This window comes from Carassius auratus, chromosome 8 (genome assembly GCF_003368295.1).
Source record: "Carassius auratus strain Wakin chromosome 8, ASM336829v1, whole genome shotgun sequence".
Classification (NCBI taxonomy): domain Eukaryota; kingdom Metazoa; phylum Chordata; class Actinopteri; order Cypriniformes; family Cyprinidae; genus Carassius; species Carassius auratus.
Window position 1 is genome coordinate 334,635 of NC_039250.1, and position 24,086 is coordinate 358,720.

A 24,086-nucleotide genomic window follows, 5' to 3' on the forward strand; every position below is an offset into this window, starting at 1 on the left:
GAATTCTTCCATCAGGATGCATTTACTGGACGAGTGAAATGACTAGTTTTCTAAAAAAAAAAAAAAAGTGTTTGTTTTTACTTGAAACAAACAATTAAACCTGCCTTTTTTCATCTTAAGTCATGTTACTTGTACAGTAAGTGCATCCTGATTCAAGAATTCTTAGATATTTATACTAGAAAACACTAATACATAAAGTACTTAAAGTCTGCTAAATTAAAACATCTAATTCAGTACTCAACGCACTTTAATGCGTTAAAGACATACTGACGTACATTTGAGGATATACTGAGTGACTATTGCATTTTAAGACGATGCTAATCAATAGTGACATTAAAACACATTTTAGGCTTAATATCTGAAGTGCTGATGGGTGGTTGGTCTTCTTTCTCTTCTAATCTCTTTCACACCTAATGGAAGACTCTTCCCACACATTTCTGTCTTGACAGCTGCCACAACTAATCACTCTTTAATATGCAAATATATGTGAGTTTACGACTTCCTGCACTCGTCTCAAACAACATCTGTCAGGTTTGTCTGTGTGTGGCATTGGGTCTCATTCACTTAGCATGCAAACACACAAACACTGTCCAGTTTTAAATATATATATATTTAAAATCTAAATTAATGATCTTAAATCATACTTTTACATGCATTTATTAATTTATCTAAATCAAAATTGTATTGAATTATGTTAAATATTTTTGTCTTGTTTACTAGTGAAATCTAGGCATTCATAAATCGATGCATTTATTTGAGAAGCAAAATGTCTTTTTTAATAAAAAAATGCATCAAAATGAAGTGAGTTTAAGCTTAAAAAAGAACTAATATCTGCTGTGGGGACGGAAAATTAACTTAATTCAAAGTTTTTCTGAGCCCACTGTTTGATATTTTTCTTTTTGATGCATTTTTCAGATTTTTTGTAAAAAAATATGTTTAATTGAGAAAATTATTCATTATTAATAATAATAAAAAAGAGTTTATTCTTAAAACAAGGTGGAAAACTTTTTGTGCCGTTTTTTTTACTAAGTTTATTTTTTATGACCCCTTTCTGGTTTTTTAAGTAAATGCATCCTAATTTTTTATGTATTTTTAGGTAGTTCTTAAGGAATAAGATTTTTGTGCAGCGAATTTGTGTTTGAAACCTGCGTTTCACGAACAAATAAAAACAATTCTGAAATGAGTAAATGTAAGAACAACTAAAACCACATCGAGCACATGCAGTATTCATGCAAATGTGTGTTATTTTAAATAAAGGGTTTTATTGAGCTTGAGCTGGTTTTGAGGACGACAAGCGTCTTGCAGCGTGTCTTCAGCGAACAGCACATTTGCAGAGAGCTACGAAAGTTTCACAGTTTGCTAAAAATGAATCTGTGTGTTGTGAAATGTGTCGTCTTTGCTTATGAATATGAATCTGAGCGATCCACACAACCATGAAAAAGTGAAAAAGACCCATTGTTTCTGTGTTGCTGTCAGATCAAGTGAAGATGTTGTATATGATCTATATACACAGCGCCTCTGCTTTCACTCAACTCAGTAGTTAGTGTTTCTTCACGTTAACTTACTTGATCTGCAGGGCTTCTGAGCGCAGGATCTGCGTTTAAGACTAGTTCTGGATCTGTTTCTAATCTCATACTCCCACTGAAGCCTGTCTGTGTCGCAGAATTGAGCTGCGAGCGCTGGGAAAGATCAGCCCTGGAGAAGAAGTGACCGTGTCGTATGTGGACTATCTGAACCTGTCTGAAGATCGCAGGCGTTTGCTGAAGCAGCAGTATTTCTTCGACTGCACCTGCGAACACTGCACCAACAAAACCAACGACGACCTGAAGATGGCCGGAGCGCTTCTGGAGGGAGAGAAGGTGAATCCAGTTCATGTGCACTAACATCACACAAGCGTGGAAGCTCTAATCTGTTTGTGTTCTATCCATTTGTTGTCTTTTTATTTATTATACAATTAACAAAAGCAGCCTTGCTTCGTGTAGACTAACTGAGATTTTTTATAGCACTTGTATATCACTCGCTATATTGATTGCTTGCTCATTTGTAAGTCACTTTGGATAAAGGCTTCTGCTAAATGTGAATGTAGATGCTTGTTTCTGGCATGCAGTTCTGTAACAAAGAGTCAGAGGCATTCGGATCCATGTGCAGAATTTTATTAAGAGAATGGTCATACAGGCAGAAATCAGGAATGGCGTCAGGTGTGTTAGGGATATCAAGAATCATTAACGGTAACAAGCGGAGATCGGGGCAGGCAGCAGAGAGTCGGTAACACAATCCAAGATAAGACACGGGAAAAACAAACACAAGGGAAAACGCTTGGAAATGCTAGACAGGCTAAACAAGACTTCGCAGTGAGTGAGAGTGATTGTGCTGGTTTTATGTGTGTGTAAATGAGGTGCAGGTGTGGCAAGGAAATTGGCTGATGAATGAGGTGCAGGTGTGGCAAGGTGATTGTGATGCAGTGACTCATGGGGAATGTAGTTCGGGTGTGGTGCAACAGTATGAGAGGTGCTAGTGTCCAAGTGACATCTGGTGGTTGATGGGTGGAATGGTCCTGAGTGGAGTGCCCTCTACTGAAGTTAATGGGCACTCCATCTAATGATTGTGACAAGTACAAGAGAATTACGAGTTATTAATTTGCATTCTGCCTTTCTCTTGAGTTCTGAATCTAAATCTTTCAATTCTAGCAATTATTTTCCCGAATTCTGAGGTTAAATCTTGCTATTCAGACTTTTTTTTCTCAGAGGAGACTCAGAATTTTGAGAATAGCTAGATATAAAGAATAGATATAAATTCACAATTTTAATCTTTTTTTTTGTTAAATTTTTAATAAATTACTTTTGTTTTCATAATTTGTAGTAGTTTTTTGTCAAACATTTTAATTAGATATGTTTAAATATATATTTTTAAAAAGAAAAAATATATATTTAAACTAATATAAACTAAATAAAAAAAAAAAAGATTGATGAAAAATATTTTTTATTATTATTATTTTAGTCCAGTAACATATGCTTTGTTGCTTTCAAGTAAATATTTTTTTATGGTTTTATTTTTTATTTTTAGCAAGAAATATGCTTATTGGCAGGAAATGGAAATTTTTGGAAATTGAAAAATTTATTATTTTATATAAGATTCCATGCATAGTTACATAATATTATCATATTTAATATATATATTTAAATTAAAAACTTTTTTTAAATGAAAAGGATTAAAAAAGTTCCACTTTTTTTCCTCAGAAGATATGTAAACAGACTTTTTTTCTCTGAATTCTAAGATAAAATTCACTATTTTCTAAATGTTTTTATTGTGTGACAGAAATAAGATTCCACATGCATCCCTGCCACAAAAATACACAGAACACAGAAAGAAGATTTTTTATTAAATTCACTGAAAGCAGACAGTGACCAGAAATGAAAAAAAGCAGAACGTCCCGTGAAAGCATCATTAAAGCTGGTTTGAGTCACAGCATGAACGAGAATAATGACGAGACATCAGTGAAAACTGTGTGCAGTGAGTGAAGCACAACAGATGAGAGAGATTCCAGCGCTTCTGGAGAGATTAGTGCGGTTAAATATAGCAGTCCTTCAGTCAGAACACGAGATAAGGAGCAGATTCCAGTCTGAGACACAGGCTCGTATTACTGACCCCCACAACACAAGAGTGAAGGACTTCCATCATCTGTGTGTGTGTGTGTGTGTGTGTGTGTGTGTTTCATTCAGAAAGAGGGATTGTGTCCACGAATGAAGACTGAGACACATTACGTTTAGATTTATATTAAACACATTATATTTATATTTAATCATTGGGAAAGTCTGTCAGATTTAAGTTCAGTGCTGCTGTTCATCTAGTTACATTAATAATGGTGTTGTTTATTTGTATTAAATTAATATATATGCATTTAATGTAAATTACTGCTTATCAAATTACTGTCAATAATGGGACAATATGAATGACTTAATTGATCAGTTAATTTTCTTTTTTTCTTATACATGTATTTTAACTTTATGGTGTAATAACCTCAACATAATTGATTTAGCAAAAGATGTTAAAAATGTTTGTGTTTAAATCACAGTAATAAGTACAAAAGTGTCTATAAACAATAAATGTAAAGATATTTTATGTTTTGCATAATGCAAAATTAATTATTTTCTTAGATAACATGAATAAATAAGTGATAAAAAAACAAACGTTAAAATAAAAATAAAAAACATAATTGAGATTCCCATACTGTTGGCAGAATATTTGTAGTATATATTGCTTTCTTTAGTTTAATGTAATTAGATAGACTTTTATTTAGTAAGTTGCAGTCTAACAACTTTTAAAAATGAAAAAACTTTTCAAATGAGGGTTTGTTTGCATGAGAACTATTAGCTACAATCAATTTGTTCTTCTGCTCTGCAGGTGCCAGAAGAAACGGTGAAAGAAGTCACAGAATACAGCCGGACGATGCTGGAGAAGATGGAAAAGGCCCGGATAGAAGCCAACTACAACGAGGTACTGAAGAGTTTGATACAGACGAGCTGCGCCGCTGGAGATGACAGCGCAGGTGTTTGATGTGAGTGTGTGTGTGTGCAGGTGGTGAAGATCTGCCGTGAGTGTGTGGAGAAGCAGGAGAACGTTCTCGCCGACACACACATCTATCAGCTGCGCATGTGGAGCACACTCAGCGAGGTGCTGTCCTACCTGCAGTTCTTCGAGGATGCGGCGACTTACGCGCGCAAGATGGTGGAGGGATACCTGTGAGTGTGTGTGTGTGTGTGTGTGTGTGTGTGTGTGTGTGTGTGTGTGAATGTGTGTGTGAGTGTGTGCATGAGAGAGAGGGCTTAATTCAGTCATGCATGCTTAAAAACACCCTTATGTGTGTTAGGGGTGTGAATCATCACTGGTTTCACAATTCGGTTAGATTACTATTATCATGTCAACGATTTGATTCAATTCGATATCACGATGCATCACAATTATATCAAATGTATTTTGTGCTTTTATTTGATCATATATATTATTTTTAAATAATTGCAAATTAATAATAATTTAAAAAAGGTGTTAAGAATTTAACCAACTAAATACAGCTTCAAAACAAACCAGCAAATATAAAATAATAAAGGGAATTAAGTGTATCTAAAGTCAAACACTGAAATGCATGAAGGTCAAGTAATGCATACGCATATTCTGTCTAATGAAGCCTTCTGCTATTGGTATTTTTTCCCCAAATATGTAAAGATCTCGGATTTAAAAACTAGTGTGTGATTTTTTTTTATACTGGTAATGATGTCAGTAGGCTGTAATTGATTACGGTCTATTACTGCGATGATGCAACAGTTAATTTCAACACACTAATGTGTGCATCTGTTGTATCAGGAAGCTGTACCATCCCAATAACGCTCAGCTGGGAATGGCCACGATGAGGGCCGGCGTGACGCACTGGCAGGCTGGATTCATCGAGATCGCTCACGGCATGATCTGCAAAGCCTACGCCATCCTGATGATCACCCACGGCCCCACACACCCCATCACCAAAGACCTGGAGGTACATTGTTATCTATTATAATATCAGGTTAAATATAAATATATTTTTGATGATAAAATATTTTTTCAACTTGAAAGCATGTCGTAAATTATGCATTATACTCAATATTAATTACTTTCTGTACAATGCATTACAATAAATTACCATGCATAAAGAAGAAAAAAAAAATATATATATATATATATATATATATATATATATATATATATATATATATATATATATATATTCTTAATAATAAAAAAATAATTAATAAAATAATGCATGCATTACTTTTTACAATAAGTGATTTTATTAGATGCCATGCATAAATAAGTAATAGAACTGAAGATATATACAAATATAATAATATTAAATATATATATATATATAAAAAAAAATGCATGATGCAAAATAGATGATTTTGTGAGATACCATGCATACAAATGATAGAAATTAGAATATGTATAGCAACAATGTCATATTAAATGTATAATGCTGTTTTTATGAATAAAACATAAAATATAAGAAAATATGATGCAAAATTATTCCAGTGCATGACTCTGATATACAGTACAAGCTTCATAAGGGCATTTGAAAGCAACTTTTCAACTCCAAAAATGACTTGTTTAGCATGTGTCACCCAAAAATGAGCAGCATGTGTGTCCCATCAGGCCATGCGCATGCAGACAGAGATGGAGCTGCGCATGTTCAAGCAGAACGAGTACATCTATCACTCCATGCGTGAGGCGGCCCTGAAGAACCAGCCCATGAGGATGATGGCAGAACCCGTCACCGAGAGCATCAAGAACCTGTTTCGCAGAAAGTGAAGCGCAACGCTGTGACAAACACACTCAGGTCGACGCTTTCAATCAGAAAGAGGAACAACAGCAGCAATATTCAGAATATACACTCTTAGAAATAAAGCCATAGAAAAAGAAGGTTCTTCACATTTTTAAAAGTTAAGAAAGATACGATCCTTTGCATGAATGGTTCTTTGTGGAACCAAAAATGGTTCTTCTTAGGCATCTTTCTTTATTTTTAGGAGTGTATGTAAAGATTAGGAAGCAAATCTCACACAGCGCTGCTTCAGATACAGATTCTGCATTTTCTAGATTCATTTCTCTACGTGATGATTGTGTGACAACTCGAATGAGATTTTTTTAAACTCTTCTTTGTTTTTGAGTGTCATTGAAGTTTTTTGTAATTAAAATTTCATCAGGTTTGAAGTATGATGTTTGTGTTTTAATTTGAAAGAGATTTCCTCTCAGTGTTTCTCCTCAAACAAGACAAATGAGTCAATAGCCATTTCATATTTGTTATATATAAATGTATTTTTTTCACGTTTATTTAAAAGTTTTACCAATTTTTGTTTAGTTATTAAATTATTAAAATGATTTATTAAATCTTATTCATTAGCTTTAGTTTAATTAGTTAGTTTTTTCAGCTGAAATAAAATAAGTTTACTTTTTTAACCTTCATTTCATTTATAATGTATTTTATTTCTAATAAGGAAATTTACATGATATCGTTTTATTTGTAGATGAACACATGCACAACCCAAACCTCCTCTTTCAAATAATACAGATCAACACACAAATCTGATTTTGAGAGATCTTTAATAAAACATCCCACTGTTTTTAGGCCATGCGTTTGCTGGTCCTCTTGTAGACGAGGCTGCCGAGAGTCAGAGTCTGAAACACAACAGCACTCACATGAGTTTAACTCTAGAAAACTCTAGAAAACTAAACACTGTTCTCACTCACATCGATCAGTGTGTTTCCCTCCAGCAGCTCGGTGACGGACGTGACTTTGTTCAGGACGGTCTTCAGCTTGTTTCCCTCTTTATTCACGACAGCCTAGAACACAAACCACAGCGTTATCATCAGTGCTATGAGATGCTTGTAAACTTCTGCATGCAGGTCTCTGAGTGCAGCGTCACCTTGATCTTCTCTCCGGTCAGGGATTCGATCTCAGCCTCCTGACCGATGGTGAAGCTGTTGACCATGACTTTGGCTCCGGTGGTGACGGTCACTTTGAACTGAGCTCCGTTCTCCTCGATCTCAGTCACGCTCTTGATATCTTTGCCTTTCTCAATCAAATCATCAGGAAGACCTGAAACCATAATCAAGTGATGAGCAATGCTATGCATGAAACATTCAATGCAATACATGAACCTAATCATGCATAATAAGAAATAATCAATGCAATACATAAAACAATGCAATACATGAAACATTCAATGCAATGCATGAAACAAATAATGCATAATATGAAATGATCAATGCCATACATAAAACAATTAATGTAATACATGAAACATTCAATGCAATACATAAAAAACTCTATGAAATACATGAAACATTCAATGCAATGCATGAAACAAATAATGCAAAATATTAAATAATCAGTGCAATACATAAAACAATGCAATACATGAAACTAATCATGCATAATATGAAATTATCAATGCCATACATAAAACACTCAATGCAATACATGAAACATTCAATGCAATACATGAAACAAATAATGCATAATAAGAAGTAATCAATGCAATACATAAAACAATGCAATACATGAAACATTCAATGCAATGCATGAAACAAATAATGCAAAATACGAAACACTCAATGCAATAAATGAAACAAATAATGCATAATATGAAATGATCAATGCAATACATAAAACAATAAAGCAATACATGAAACAAATAATGCATAATATGAAATGATCAATGCAATACATAAAACAATAATGCAATACATGAAACATTCAATGTAATACATGAAACAAATAATGCATAATAAGAAATAATCAATGCAATACATGAAATACTCATTCATTAACATCCATTAAGTTCATTAACATCCAGCATTCAGTTTAGTGTTGCACTCACCGACGGCCTTCATGAACTCCACGAATCCCTCCTGACTCTCCAGCTGATATTTGCCACCGAACGACATGCTGACCAGTGAATGTAGAATAAGTCCAGAGAGTCGAAGAGATGCTTTTATATCTTCAAACACTCAGATGAAGAATCATTAATCTGACTGGACAAATCTGATTGGCCGATTACTGTCAAATCAGGTTAAATGTCAGATGGGGTGAAACTATAAAAGGTTCGGTTTGATCGGATCCCGGCCTTGACCTTTGCCCTCATCAGCATGACATCATCACCAGGGCTATCTATTGTCAGAGTTAAACACTATTGTAGTTTGTAATATTTTCAGTTAGGTTTTTATTTTAATATTTTCTGCTTTCACTTAAATTTTAGTGGAGGTTTTAGTGCTTCTGTTTTTGTCATTTCTATTTTTTGTTCATTTGTCTGTATTTTTTTATATTGTTTTATTCATTTTTATTAATGTATTTATTTAGTTTTAATTTATCTGTTTTAGTACTTCAAATTGAACTAAATGAAAATAAGTAATGTTGCCTAGTTAAAATTAGTTTTATTTTTTATTTTATTTCAGTTCACAAGGTTTAATAAGTAAGGTAAAATAAGTTTGAATTATTTTAGAACTTGAAATTAAACCAATCAATCATTTTAATAAAAAATGTTGGCTTAACATCTAGCAAAAAATTTATTAAGTTTATAAAAATTATAATTAATTTTATTTCAGTTAACATTTATAAAATGTTTGTGTTTTGCCAGTTTCGTTATTTTTTATGTCTAATTTAATTTAATTTAATTTAATTTAATTTAATTTAATTTAATTTAATTTAATTTAATTTAATTTAATTTAAGTTTAGTTTAGTTTAGTTTAAATTAGGCTAGCATTTCGAGTTCAAAATTAAAAAAATTCTCCATAAAAAAATAGAAATGTTGGTGTGCCAACTAGCTGAAATAAAAAATGTATATATATAAAAAAATTACATAACATTTTATTCAAAATTGTTTTCTTTTTCTTTTATTTTTAGTGACACATATACTGTAAGTATCTGTTCCAGATGTTTCTCATATAGTAAAATCATTGGAAATGATGTCATGCTCGTGCACTAATGCGTGTGCTTTCTGCAGATCATGAATCTGTCATGAGTCTGATAAAATAGTGCATGTTTCGCGCTGTCATTATTAGCACAGAGCAGCATTTCTGAGGCCGCTTCGATAATTAACAGCTCGTCAGACGCCGTGCAAATGATCCGTAACTGCAGCATGATCGAGTCCTGCTCTGGCATTGATACGGATCAGAAATCAGGCATGTGGGATTTTCCACAGGACAAAACCTTCAGGCCACATCAGATGAAATACAGAGTGGCACAAATGCATGGTAAGCTTGATCTCTAAGCACTGAACTGATTTCTGAGCGTCTCTCTGTCTCATTATCAGCATCACGAACAGCTCTCAGGTCAGCTGCTGTGAGAGCATTACTTCATGTGTACTCTGGACTGCATCTTTCAGAGCTGAGGGATTATCACTGACTCTTATCCACACTTCAAACACTGACGCAGATAACACTTCAACCATAAAGCACCTTTCACACTCCTTATCTCTTAAAACCTGTCTGATGTCAACTGTAAAACAATATTTGATTACAGATAATCTCTATTTTATTAATGGTTTTAGTTGATGATAATAACCCTTCTTAGGATGCCATGCGACGTACAAACCACCTCGATGACCTTTGACCCTTCCCAAGTGATTCTACACAGTGACATACTTTATTTACTATCTGCTAGTGCGGTGCTATTATTAGACACAAAAGATTGTAACCCTGTAGTTTTCGAATCATTAGGGAATGATTCAATTTTAGGAGAAAACATAAAAAGATTATTTTATTGTCTTCTATGTAATAATTTATTTAGAGATACACTATAATAACTGAACTATTAAATATAATAATAAAACAGTATTATTTAGAATTTTTTTAATTTAATTTTAATTTTGTTTCTGTTTTTGTCAGTCCTTTTTATTTATTTTTTAAATGTGTGTGCGTGTCCATATATATATATATATATAAATATTATTTTGGTTATTTTAGTACTTTTTGCTGACTAAGCATTAAGCTAAAATAAAATAGTTATACAATTTTAATATGTTATTACATTCAACATTTTACTTTTTTTGTCAGATTTATTAGTTTTTCTTTTTTAAATGTTTTAAAACAGTTTTATTAATTTTATATTATTAGTTAAACTCAAAAATAAGATAAGTTGCCTTGGCAAGTAGCTGAAATAAAACAAGTTTATATCTTATTTTATTTCAGATCATGTTTATTTCAAGTAATCCAAATGTTTTAATGGTTTTAAAATCAAGCAGTCAGTGATTCATGCTCTAGATGATTTGCATAGAGGCGGAGCTTCGTCTGTCCCGCTCGTCTCATTGGTGGATTCTGTTGAGCTGCAGGATGTTTCTGTTCTTCAGCCAATCATGGTTGAATGGTTGCTGCCGCTCTTCATCTTCATCATCATCGTAACATAAACACATTACAGCACGCTGAGTCTCCTCAGATTATGAGCTGCAGTATCAGAGACGCTATAAACCACTGCTCTTTGATCTCGCCCGAGTCCGCTCATACCTTTATGATAACACATTTTATTAATATGTTAAATGTGTTTTTGTTTTTTACTTTTTCAATTGTAGGTACTTCAGTACAAATATATTACATGTTGCCTTAGTAAATACCTGAATTGTTTTTCCCAGTTAACATTTATTTCATTTGTTTTAGAATAATAACCAAGCTTAGGACACAATGTGGCCGTTTATGACCTTTGACCTATAACTCTACATAAGGAATATTTAGCATCTGTTAGTGTTGTGAACAGATGAAATTCTTTGTGTTTAATCATGAATGTATCATACAAATATCTTCTGTTCTGTTGAGCTGGATTTACTGTTGAGGGTCAGAGGGTCTCTGGGAACTTGGTTGCCCCCTACAGGACAGATGGAACACACACACACACACACACACACAGGAGATACTGAAGAGTTCATAAACACGGTGAGAGAGGTGTCAGTATCATCAGATAAAGACGGTCAATCAGAGGTTTTATATTCTCACCTGATGAACAGATTCGTCTGTGTTAATTAACACTAATCAGACTGTAATTAAGCAGAGAAACAGAAGGTCACTGGAGGCTGAAGCTGCTCGTCTTCTCTCGTCAGATCCACACACACATCACACTGTTGACCGAGGCTGAAGAACATGCTAAAATGCATTAATCAGACACGATGAGCTGATGTTGTTCTTAATGAAACACGATGTCGTTTAAACAGGACAGCCGTGTGGAATTATGGGTAGGGGTCAAAGGTCACGAGTCAGGGTGGTTTGCTCTGAGCGTAGACGCAGTCGCTTCAATCCTCCGCAGCGTTTCGGAGAGGAATGGAGATGTGTATCTAGTGTTTCCTTATTTTTGAGCAGGAAAGCACAGGCTTGTTGACTTCCTCTCCCTCCCTTCCTTCCTTCTCTGCGAAGGTACTCATCTGAAAAATGAGAACAAAGTGATTGTTCCTGTTCTCTTTCTTAAGTCACTTCAAATGCTGTTTGTGCGGCTGGAGCTCATTGTGAGGAGAGCAGAGCAGGAGACAGGTAAGACACACACACACACACACACACACACACACACACACACCGGTGCGCTTTACAGGTGCAGGTGTTCAGTTACGGATCAATATGGATTCTGTAATAATCAAATGCTCACATGCTGAAAATTGACTTTAAAATATGTCTGTATTTAAAAAATAACATCCATAACAATTCAAATATTTGTATTTTTCAGATGATATAGTTATCAGTATATATGTATAAAATATACTTATATTTTATATTTCCCGAATTGAATCAATTTTCAGTGTATATGGACTACACGCTGCAAAAATTATTTTCTTCTTCAGGATTTTTGTTGGGTTTTCTGAAATTAAGACATAATTATTTGAGATGAAATTTAGCATAAGTAACATCGGGAAAAAGGATCAAAAAGAACTTAACTTGTGCTTTCAACATAATAAACTCAAATCAAAATAAACTCTGTTTTCTGTTTGAATTCAGGTGATTTGTCTGAGCCCTTTGACAGATATTTGATTTGTTTTAAGCATAAACTCTCTTCATTTTGCTTCATTTTTCAGAAAATATATTGTGCTTCTTAAATCAATGCATTGAGGGATGTTAAGATATTTCCACCAAATATTCTTTGATTTTATATTAAACTGCATTTATTTGTTATGCAAATATGTTTTAATATGCAAATTGCATGTGTGTAATATGCAAAGGAAAGCACTTTGTATTTAGTGCATGTAGTGTTTGAGTCTGAGGATAGTTTCTGTCAGTGTTTGTGTCATTCATCTGTTGAAAGCAGAAGTGTTTGGTGTAGTTGTTCTTGAGCCGGTCTGTTTGATTGTAATCCGCTCGAATGACAGCACCAGATACAGGCTTGTAATGAAAAAGAGAAGTTCCAGTCCAAACGCAGTGAAAGTGAAACACAGAGGAACAGCAGAGAGGAAGAGAGGAGCTGTCTGACTGATTTGGTTAACACTATTCCAACAAACACTGACAAATCAGCTGTTTTCTGGAGCAGCGTGGATCAGTCTTTGTGACAGGAACACAAGAGGATTTCTAGTTCTAGTTCACAGCAAAGCCAGTGAAGATCTTTCAGCAGAAAAACAGTCTTAAATGCATTTACTTGAGAAGCAAACTGACAAAAAATGCATCAGTTTATGCTTAAAACATGAAAATATTTGCCAGTGGAGTCAAGGAATGAAAATAAAATTCAAAGATAAAACAAGATTATTTTTGGACCGCCTTTTGCTGATTTTTTCTTGTTTTAAGCACATTTTGATTAATGTTTTGCTTGATTTAAGAATGTTTTGAGATTTGTGCAAGAAAGTGACACAGAAACACTGAGTAAGAGAATTATTGGTTTGCAGTGTATGGTGTTTGCGACAGTAAGATCAGGGTTCGATTCCCAGGGAATGCATGAACTGATCAAACTTGAATGCAATGCAAATCACTTTGGATGAGAGCCTCTACCAACTGCATGAATGCAATAAATGGGATTTGTAGTATTAATTTACAACAAAGTCAGTCAGAATGCCTTCATGTAGCTGCAAATTGTTGTCTTGTGTTTTCCAATACAAATACAAAGTTGAGTGACTTTGCTTAAAAAGGGTAGAATATCTGCCAGTGGGCTCATAAATATAATCTTGATTTGAATTCATTATATCTATTATTTCATTTATTCTTGTTTTAAGCATAAACTCGCTTAATTTTGATGCATTTTTCAAACTGAAGTCATATTGCTTCTCAAGTAAATGCATCTTGATTTAAGGATGTTTAGATATTAGTACTAGAAAACAAGACAAAAACACTGGAGTAAGAACATCATTTTTTTGCAGTGGCGCTTGCGTCGCCAAGGTCTAGGGTTTGATGGGACGCATGAACCGATCAAACATGAATGCAATGCACATGACTTTACATAAAAGCATCTGCCAAAGAAAGCAGTAACCCATCGACGTGTTTCCGCAGGATGATTCTCACACTCGAGATCTGAGCGTGTAGAAACCTCCGGCATGGATCCGACCGAGAGCGAACGCAAGCGTCCAGAGGACTTCTCCAGCAGAAGCGTCGATCTTTCTCTTCTCCCCTTCTACCCCGTCGTCCCTCAGCCGCACCGATTCATCCCAGACATGATCGACCTGAACCGACTGCGTCTCCATCGCGTGATCCAGGTGAAGCAGGAGACGGTGAAGCCTCTTCCGCTGTGGCCTCCATCGCCTCCGTTACTCCTGCGCTCTCCTGCTCCATACTTCCCCTCCTTCCATCCCAGTCTGGTCCCGTTCCCGTTCCTCCAATTCTCTTCGAACCCCTTCTACACCACCGAAGCCACACGGTTTCGCCGCAGGAGCCAAGAAGCCGGCAAACCGGAGAAGCTGAACGTGCACGTGGACGACAGCTACTACGTGGATGTGGGCGGCGATCAGAAGCGCTGGAAGTGCCGCCTCTGCGAGAAATCCTACACCTCCAAATACAACCTGATCACACACATCCTGGGCCACAGCGGCATCAAGCCGCACGAATGCAACCTCTGCGGGAAACTCTTCAAGCAGCTGAGCCACCTGCACACACACATGCTGACGCACAAGGGCACGCGGCCGCACAAGTGCCAGGTGTGTAGACATATAACAAAGTAACTAATTACGTTACTTCGTTACTTTTTATGGAAAGTAATGCATTATGTTACTTCCATTGAAAAAGGAAAAAGTAATGCGTTACTTTACTCATCTGATTATGTAAGAGTAAGGTATTCTGTGTCTTATTTTAAAATACATGTTGATGTATCTTTGCCCAACCTTGTGTACAGGTGTGCCACAAAGCCTTCACGCAGACCAGCCACCTGAAGAGACACATGATGCAGCACAGCGAGGTCAAGCCCTACAGCTGCGGGGTCTGTGGGCGGGGCTTCGCGTATCCCAGCGAGCTGCGCGCGCACGAGCTCAAGCACGAGCGCGGTCAGGAGAACGTGTGCGTGGAGTGCGGGCTCGACTTCGCGACGCTGGCGCAGCTCAAGCGTCACCTGACAGCGCACCGCGGCCCCGTGCAGTACGACTGCGGCGAATGCGGCAAGAGCTTCCAGTATCCCAGCCAGCTGCAGAACCACATGATGAAGCACAAGGACATCCGGCCGTTCATCTGCAGCGAGTGCGGGATGGAGTTCGTCCAGTCACACCATCTCAAGCAGCACGCGCTCACGCACAAGGTACGAGCAGGTGACGCACGCGGCATGGGGAGAAACGGAAGTTCAGTTTCAGGCCTTTAATAGATAAAGAAAAAAGAAGAAAATACAAGAAAAATGTCAAAACACAACAAAATTACTAAAACTTAAATTAACTTAAATTATAATGATCTTTAATATTTAAAAAGAACAAAAACTAATAAAAATGGCCAAAACACAACAAAATTACTAAAACTTTAACTAAATTTATAATGAGAATGGACAATGTAAAAATTAAAACTACACTGTAATTTTTAACTACACTTCTTAATTTTTAAGATTATAACAGTAGAAAATACAACTTTAGTCTTTAGTATAAAAATAAATATATAAAAAACTACAAAATTAAATTAAAATACAAAATTCTTAAATAAACACAACAAAATTACTAAAACCTGAACTAAAAATATAATGAGAATGGACAATTTAAAAATAAAAACTACTGTTAAATGTTTAAAGATTATTAGAGTACAGAATACAACTTTAGTCCTGTATTAAAAACAAAACAACAACAGCAACTAATAAAATGGCAAAAGTACAACAAAATTACTAAAACTTTAACTAAAATTATAATGAGAATGAAAAACATAAAAATATAAACTACACTACAAAATATTTTTTATAATAATTACTGTATTACAACTTTAGTCTTTAATATTAAAAAAGAACAAAAACTAATAAAAATGGCAAAAACAAAACAAAATTACTAAAACTTTAACTAAAATTATAATGAGAATGGGAAAGGTAATAATAAAAACTACTCTGTAATGTTTAAAGATTATTAAAGTAGAAAATACAACTTTAGTCTTTAGTATAAAAAAAATTACAAAAATTAAATTAAAATGCAAAATTATTAAATAAACACAACAAAATTACTAAAACTTGAACTAAAAATATAATGAGAATGGACAATTTAAAAATAAAAACTACAGTGAAATGTTTAAAGATTAGTAGAGTACAAAATACAACTTTAGTCCTGTATTAAAAACAAAACAACAACAACAACTAATAAAAATGGCAAAAGTACAACAAAATTACTGAAACTGTAACTTAAATAGAAATGAGAACACATAAAAATTACATACACAAAAAAACATTTTCTGAAGATTATAACATTGCAAAACACAACTTCAGTCTTGAATATTTAAAAGAAAAAAGGAAAAATAGCAAAGAAATTACTAAAACTTTAACTTTAATTTGAGAATGGAAAAAATACACTGTAAAAATATTTTTTGAAGATTACTGCAGTACATTTTACAAGAAAATTACATTTCTGACTTTAATATTTAAATAGAATGAAAACAAATAAAAATGGTTGAAAATATATTACGAAAACTTTAACAAATATTAAAATAAAAACAGAAAATAAAAATATAAACAACACTGTAAAGTTTTTTAGAAGATTATCGTTGTTCATTTTACAAGAAAATACAATTTCAGTCTTTTTCAAAAGAAAATAGTTTCAAAGGGGATACTACACCAACTTTTTTCAATGCAGTTCACATAAAAAACATCAAAATTGTACTTCAAAAAATATAACTACTGTAACTACAGTGACAGTGCAAAAAGTAATATTCATCAGTTTTTTTGTCTCATTTTCCAGTAAAAATATCGAATCACGCATTAAATCAACATGCATTTATTTAAAAAGCAAAATTACTTAAAATATTGTGTTTTAAAAATCTAATATTTATCTTTGTTTTAATCATAAACTCAATTAATTTTGATTTAACTAATTAATTAATAATAAAAAAACATGACTTATGTCATGTTGCTTCTCAAGTAAAAAAAAAAAAGTCTAATAAACTTGGCACTGTGTAAACTGTGTTTGAATGGTATTTTCTAAGATAAAAGCATCTGCTAAATGCATAAATGTAAATGTATCTTGATTTAATTATGTTTATATATTTGGACTGGAAAACATTATAAAAAATATTGAGGATGTGAAGAGGTTTTCGACTCATAAACAGCAGTGAAAAAAACAAAACAATGTAAAGAAACATCAATGCAGCTAACCATGAATTAGTAAATGGAGACTTAGTTTGAATAGGAAGAAGAAAACACTTCCCATTTCTCCTGTTGCTAATGACAAAGGTCAGGCATCAATCAAATTAATATTCGAAGTCACATGGTGCAGTATATGTGTAGTCAAAATAGACTAATGATACATGAACAGATTGAGACAACCTCATCCTGAAATAATCATCAACAAATTCTTTTTTTATTATTATTATTTTTTTCTTGTATGATAAGAATGTGTCATTAATTGATCAAATATGGAAGCAAAACTAATTAAGAAGCACACATTTACGGTATATAAACCTAACAGAGAGTTCAGTCCTTGGTTCTGATTGGCTGAGCCGTGTTCAAAGCTGTTCTAAATGACTCTACAATGTAACAAACACCTTTGTTTACGTTTGTGTGTTGCTCGGCAACCACTTTGTAGCAACCACAACTGTTTCTGAGGAGCTACATTGTTTGGTGGAAGAATATTGTTGTTATTAATATCATCATTACACTTTATCTGCTCTGTTTTATTTTGTGTAACCTTACTACGTGTATGGAATAACTGGTTTATAACAGCAGTAAGCCCCGTGAAGCCGTGGTTTACAGTGAATCTATAACAGCGCCCCTCAGCAGTGATAAATTCACTGTAAACCACGGCTTCATGGGGCTTATTGCTTTATAACCTCATATTCCTGTAGCTCAAACACCCTAATCATGCCGCTCGCAACACCAATGTCATGGGTTTGATTCCCAGGAATGCATCAAATGTAAACTTTAAATGCAATCTACGTTGCGTCTGCTAGATGCATGGGGTTCCTCATGGACTGCTCTTCCTCATCTTTCAGGGAGTGAAGGAGCACAAGTGTCGCATCTGTGGCCGGGAGTTCACGCTGCTGGCGAACATGAAGCGACACGTTCTGATTCACACCAACATCCGAGCGCATCAGTGCCAGCTGTGCTACAAGAGCTTCGTCCAGAAGCAGACGCTCAAGGCGCACATGATCGTCCACTCCGACATCAAGCCCTACAAGTGCAAGGTGCGTTAAAGATGATTTTTTTATTTATAATTGTCGACAGATTCTTGTTTTGAGCACAAACTAGCTCTATTTTGTTCGATTTCTCAGAAAACAAGACTTCAGATTTAATTTGGCTCATCCAGTAAATGTCTCTTGATTTAAGGATGTGTGAATGTTCGTACTAGAAACCAAGACACAAATACTGAGAAAGACATTCTTCTTTTTTCTTTGAATTGCTTGCAACATTTAATGCCATGTCTTTAAAATGCAAGACTTTCTCCTCTGATTCAAGGCCTAAATTGATCTGCAGGAACCCTGTTAATTGAGTAACTGAACCAGCGTTGGGTTTTATAATGCAAAGTAGTGGATTAGACACCAAGAGCTCCTAAAGAACCACACAAGCAACTCCTGGTGTGAATGAAGCTGATTGTGATTGTGAATGTAAAGCGTGATGAGGATGCACATGCGTGTGATGACTAGATGTGTTTTTGGCAGCTGAGTGTCTCCTCGTCTATAGGAAGGATATCGCTGCACAAACTGAGCGTGTAACAATGGCTCTCTCGTCCCTCGAGAACAAACCCCACAAATAGATTTCATCTCGCTTTCTCTTGTGCTCAGGAGCACTTCCTGTTTTCTCACGGCCCGTTCGGACAGTTTACAGTCCCTCTATCCTCCTGAAGGAAAGGAAAGGACCACCCTAATTAAAAGAATAAAATAAAAGAGCAGAGAGGAACTCCTTCATATTCCTGAAACTCACCACTGTCATGATTCAGTCTCTCTTTCCTCTTTCAAATGCTTTCATACATGAATTTCATACAACGACACCCAGTCACTGCATTACCCTCAGAGAAATATGATATTACACGTGTCCCATGAGCACAGAAGCAGTCATCAGTGTCACAGACGTATATTTGGAGAAATAGACAACAATATACTGTATGAGTCACAATTATACATTTCTCTTTTATGACAAAAATCATTAGGATATTAAGTAAAGATCATGTTCCATGAAGATATTTAGTAAGTTTCCTAGCGTAAATATATCAAAACTTCATTTTTGATTAGTAATATGCATTGCTAAGAACTTCATCTGAACAACTTTAAAGATGATTTTCTCAATATTTAGATTTATCAAATATTGTCCTCCGAACAAACCACACATCACTGGAGAGATGATTTATTCAGATGATGCATAAATCTCAATTTCCCAAAATTGATCTTTATGACTGGTTTGGTCTCAGAAATCTAAGTTTGCATCCCAAAATTCAGTTTTTGGTTTTTTGTTCTGTCTCAGAATTAAAAAAAATAAATAAAATAAAAAATAACAATAAGGTAATTGCAACTTTTTATCTCTTCTAATGGAATTTTTTTTAAATTATTTGTTTATTATTTTTCAGTTTTGAATTTATATCTCACAATCCTGAGTTTTGTAATAATTGTGATAAAAAAAAAAATAATAATTAAAAAAAAAAAAAAATAATAATTAAAAAAAAAAAAAAAAAATATATATATATATATATATATATATATATATATATATATATATATATATATATAAACTCAGAAATGTGAGGGAAAAAAATCAGCATTCTGACAAAGTTGCAATCACCTTTTTTATTGTTTTATTTTATGACAAGCTTCGGTTACACTTTATTTTAAGGTGTCCTTCTTACAGTGCAATTAAACATTTATAATAATAACGACTGCATGCATGTACTTTACGGTTGTGGTTTGGTTCAGGGTTACTTGCATGTTAACATGAATAGTTATTATAATAGTAACTCAGACACCTTCCAGTAAAGTGTTTGACAGAGCTTTGCTAGAAAGATCTCTGAAGAGTTCCTCTCTTTACAGCTGTGTGGGAAGGAGTTTAACCGAATGCATAATCTGATGGGACACATGCACTTGCATTCTGACAGCAAACCCTTCAAGTGTCTTTACTGCGCCAGCAAGTTCACCCTGAAGGGGAACCTGACGCGCCACATGAAGGTCAAACACGGCATCATGGACCGAGGCCTGGACGCTGGCGGTGAGAACATCTTCTTACTCTGTGTGTGAGCTACTGATGATGCTTGTGCCGCAGGGACAGATCTGCGGCTCTTCTCAAGCTGATGTTGGTCTTGTGTGATGCTCTCAGTCTTCAGGAGACGAGGACGGCTGTGTCTCTCCGCTCCTCTGCGAGTCCTGTCCCGCATCGGTCAGGAACAGCCCTTCGATCTGTCGCAGAAGTCTCAGTCTGACGGCGCGAGCTCGGGCCGAGAAGAAGACGAGGACAGTCTGTACCGAATGAGCCAGGACAGTCCTGACCTCTACAGGACCCCAGAAGAAGAAGAAGAAGAAGAAGAAACCAGACGACAGCGATAGAGAGGAGCACTTCTGAGGGACCACCAGACACAGACTCACAGACAAATGTCAAAAGTGTACACAGATCTACAAACACTGCCAAAAAATGAAAAACAGAAAAGATCTAAATGTTCTTGAATCGAGGAGTTTTTTAGCCATGAAACATGTGCCAAAGTTAAGAGAGTTTATGCTTAAAACTAGACAAAATATCTCCCATTGGAGTCAGAAAAATTAACTTAATTATAATAAAGGAAACAAGTTTATTTTGATTGCCCCAATGGAAAATATCATTCTTGCTTTGAGTTAAATTTTGAACAGTAAAAATTCAAAGTGCATTGCAAAAAAAAAAAAAAAAACAACAAATAAAAAGTGTTTGTGTCTTGTTTTCTAGTATAAATACCTAAAAGTCTTGAATTACGATTGTTGCATGATTTAAGATATTAAGTCTTGTTTTCTAAAAAAAAAAAATAATAATCTAAATGTTGTTAGCTTTTACTTAAACCAAGCAAAAATAATTTAATTTAAAGGCTAAACAATATTATTTTTCTTGCCCTATTGGCAGATATTTTTGCTTGTTTTAAGTAAAAACGAACAAAATTTATATATATATATTCTTTAACAGAAAACAAGACACAAACACTACGTAAGAGAATTAATTTTTTGCATTGTAAATGCATTTTGATTTATGAATATTTACTGGAAAACAAAACAAAACATCATTTTATTTTTTGCAGTGAAAGTATCTTGATTTTCAGACGACGTGTAGCATGTTTAGTTTACTTTGGTAATATCTCATAATGTTTAATGAAATTAATATAATTGAGAGAAGGAAACTGATATATTTCTGACCATTCTTGCTAATTGCCTTCAGTGGAGGTGTTCTTGCTCTAAAATGTTCTGACTTTGATCAATTAATGATGAATGGTTTGACGCAGAACTGACTGATTTATGATTTTGGATAGTTTCATGATTTTATTTGCATCTGAATCAACTGCAGTGTGAATGCTGATCAATATTTAATATAATAAATTCATTTTAAGATTACACTTTTGACTTTTAAATGCAATGACAACAGCACAGAATCATAGAAGGGGAAAAATAGATTAGAAAGCGATCATCATGAAGATCTTAGTGTTGAAACAATACAAAAAAATAAAATACATTTTATATATATAATATAGGTTCTTGGATAATTATTATTATTATTATTATTTTTAGTTTACTGCAAAAATAAAACTTTTTTATTATTATTATTATTTAGTTACTTATTTAGTTTTCTTTTTTTTTTTTTTTTACTTCTCTTGCCAGTATAAATATCGAACTAATCTTCAATAAAGACAAATTTAATTGAGAAGCAAAACGGCTCAACAAGTCTCATTTTTGGAAGAAATTATCAAAATTTTATTAGTTTTTGCTTAAAAACAAAAAGAAAGATAGAAAAAAAATCCAGTGCAATAAAACAATTTTCTCTAAATGAAAATATTTTTTTTTCTCGCTCAAGTAAATGGATATTTCTAATAAGTAACAATTATATATATATATATATATATAAATATTTTTTTTTTTTTTTTTTTTTAATGAAAAATATGAGAAAAACTAACTTCAAAATTCAAAGGGAATATAATAAAAATATTTTTTTTTTTTTCCCGATTGGCAGATTTTTTTTAATCATAAACTCAATTAATTCAAATACATCTTTCAGAAAACAAAATGTAATATCTTTAGTCATTCTGAGTTTAATTTGAACCTGGAAAATGAGACAAAAATACTATTTTTGCAGCTTAAAGACCAGTAAATACTGTTACAGTAAAATATCAGAGCAGCCAGCCAAGCAAAATATATTCTTGAGTAAACTTAACGGTAGTCTATTTTTACTCTACAACCTTTTGGACAGGTTTTCTTCCTTAAAAAGAGGAACACACTTCCTCAGCAGAGAAACGGAAGTGTTGGAGAATAAGCCGAGTCCAAAGCCTTTAACGCACTTCTCATTGTGGATGCCTATTGTTTCCAAGAAAAAGAACAAAAACTAATCGGATTTTTACAACAACAACAAAAAATGTGGTTGCACACTTTCAGTTCACAAATAGAAAAGGAGAAAAGCATCCAGCACATATACACACATAATTATAGTTTTTGAACATCTCTGAAAGAGATCCAATGCATTTTTTTTCTGATAGTAGAAATAAATTAAATTCAATAATGATTTCTGAAGATCATGTGACACTGAAGACTGGAGTTATGATGCTGAAAATTCAGTTGTGCATCACAGAAATAAACTACATTTTAAAAGATACACACACAGAGAACATCTGTTTTAAATAGTAATAATATATCACTATTTTTACTGTATTTTAATTAAATAAAAGCAGTCTTTTGAGTAGAAGAGACCGTTTTCAAATCCCTGTGAGAGAATATTTAGCTCTCAGGCCTTTTTTAGGCACCACACCTTCTGGGGATTTGTCCTGATGAAACTCTGAGAGCAAAGAGGAAGTGCTCAGATCCTCTTCCTGTCTTCCGATCACCTCAATGTTTCATTTGAAGCCTATGAAAACACACAGAATCAGGTACTGTGAACCGTCGCTGCTGAACTGAAAGTCCTGGATGAATCAGGACAAAGGGGCTTCTGTAAACACAGAGAAAAATAACACACAAAAAACAGATTTTCTGTTCACTTCTACTTCTGTGTGACCAGAGCCTGCGGTTAATGACCCGATCCTTGAGAACAGACTCACGCAGGCTTTAAAAGAACATTTTCCAAGCAAAATAAAATCATAATAAATTGGAAAATATTTGCAAAAAAATATTTGTAAATATATTCACATAAAAATTGTATCTCTATTTTTTAAACTATTTTCTGTATTATTTTTCCTTATTTTATAAGCATTAAAAAATATTTGACCCTCTATATATTTCAATCGAAGAAAATGCATTCACATCAGGATTATAAAAAAACACACTTTTAAAAATAAAATAAAATAAACAGGCCTAGATAAAGTCATGTTTGATGCTCGAAATAAAATACAAAAACTTAAACTTATTTTATTTTAGCTTGTTTCCAATGCAGCCTTTTTTTAATTTTCCAACTAAAACTTAAATATAAATTAATAATAACTGTTAATTAAAAATCTACCTACTAAAAATGATAAAAGCACACAACTAAAAGGTTAAAACTTCAACTAAAGTTAACACTAAAGCAGAAAATATAAAAATTTTGAAATTATAACTCAAAGGATACTCTAATGTGTTGTCTCTAAAATACATTAAAAATAAATAGTTGAAACTAAATATATTTTCAATTTCAAGATTTTTATTTTTTTACTTTGCTATTTACAGCATGTATTTAAAATATATTTAGGTCATATTTTGGGTTTTTTCAGTCATCTGACATCTTTCAGGTCTCTAAAAAACAGTTTTAGATGAATGACTGCAGTGAAGGGAAAGAGTTTTAATACACAGAGCTCAGTTCATGTAAACTGTGAGTGTTTTTGGTTTCTGTCGATTGTAAA

General features: G+C 33.8%; 3 protein-coding genes across 5 annotated transcripts in view; 2 read left to right on the top strand and 1 right to left on the bottom strand.

The window, feature by feature from the left end:
• smyd1b (SET and MYND domain containing 1b) overlaps positions 1-6,735 on the top strand; it is a 12,443-nt gene extending 5,708 nt beyond the window's left edge. Inside the window, exons 6-10 of one of the 2 annotated variants that reach the window (XM_026268890.1) lie at positions 1,664-1,859; positions 4,402-4,494; positions 4,576-4,739; positions 5,359-5,527; positions 6,181-6,735. In XM_026268890.1, coding sequence (XP_026124675.1) covers positions 1,664-1,859; positions 4,402-4,494; positions 4,576-4,739; positions 5,359-5,527; positions 6,181-6,336 — 778 coding nt within the window. In that variant the 3' untranslated portion in view covers positions 6,337-6,735. The remainder of the gene's footprint in view (positions 1-1,663; positions 1,860-4,401; positions 4,495-4,575; positions 4,740-5,358; positions 5,528-6,180) is intronic. The other variant, XM_026268891.1, reaches the window with a different exon arrangement.
• A 371-nt stretch (positions 6,736-7,106) lies between these two features.
• LOC113106705 (fatty acid binding protein 1-B.1-like) lies at positions 7,107-8,510 on the bottom strand. Its single transcript, XM_026268747.1, has 4 exons — positions 8,406-8,510; positions 7,449-7,621; positions 7,273-7,365; positions 7,107-7,200 (listed from the first exon to the last, which is right to left on the bottom strand). Exons 1-4 carry the CDS (start codon positions 8,470-8,472, stop codon positions 7,147-7,149), a joined length of 387 nt encoding a protein of 128 aa, XP_026124532.1. The 5' UTR covers positions 8,473-8,510; the 3' UTR covers positions 7,107-7,146.
• A 3,326-nt stretch (positions 8,511-11,836) lies between these two features.
• On the top strand, positions 11,837-20,979 carry LOC113106882 (zinc finger protein 366-like). Of its 2 annotated transcripts, none has more exons than XM_026268893.1 (6): positions 11,837-12,036; positions 13,969-14,609; positions 14,804-15,199; positions 18,067-18,258; positions 20,157-20,266; positions 20,375-20,610. In XM_026268893.1, exons 2-6 carry the CDS (start codon positions 14,013-14,015, stop codon positions 20,475-20,477), a joined length of 1,398 nt encoding a protein of 465 aa, XP_026124678.1. In that variant the 5' UTR covers positions 11,837-12,036; positions 13,969-14,012; the 3' UTR covers positions 20,478-20,610. The 2 variants fall into 2 exon arrangements, with proteins under 2 accessions (XP_026124678.1, XP_026124677.1); XM_026268892.1 differs by having other exon boundaries at positions 11,839-12,036; positions 20,092-20,266; positions 20,375-20,979.
• The last annotated feature ends 3,107 nt before the right edge of the window (positions 20,980-24,086 follow it).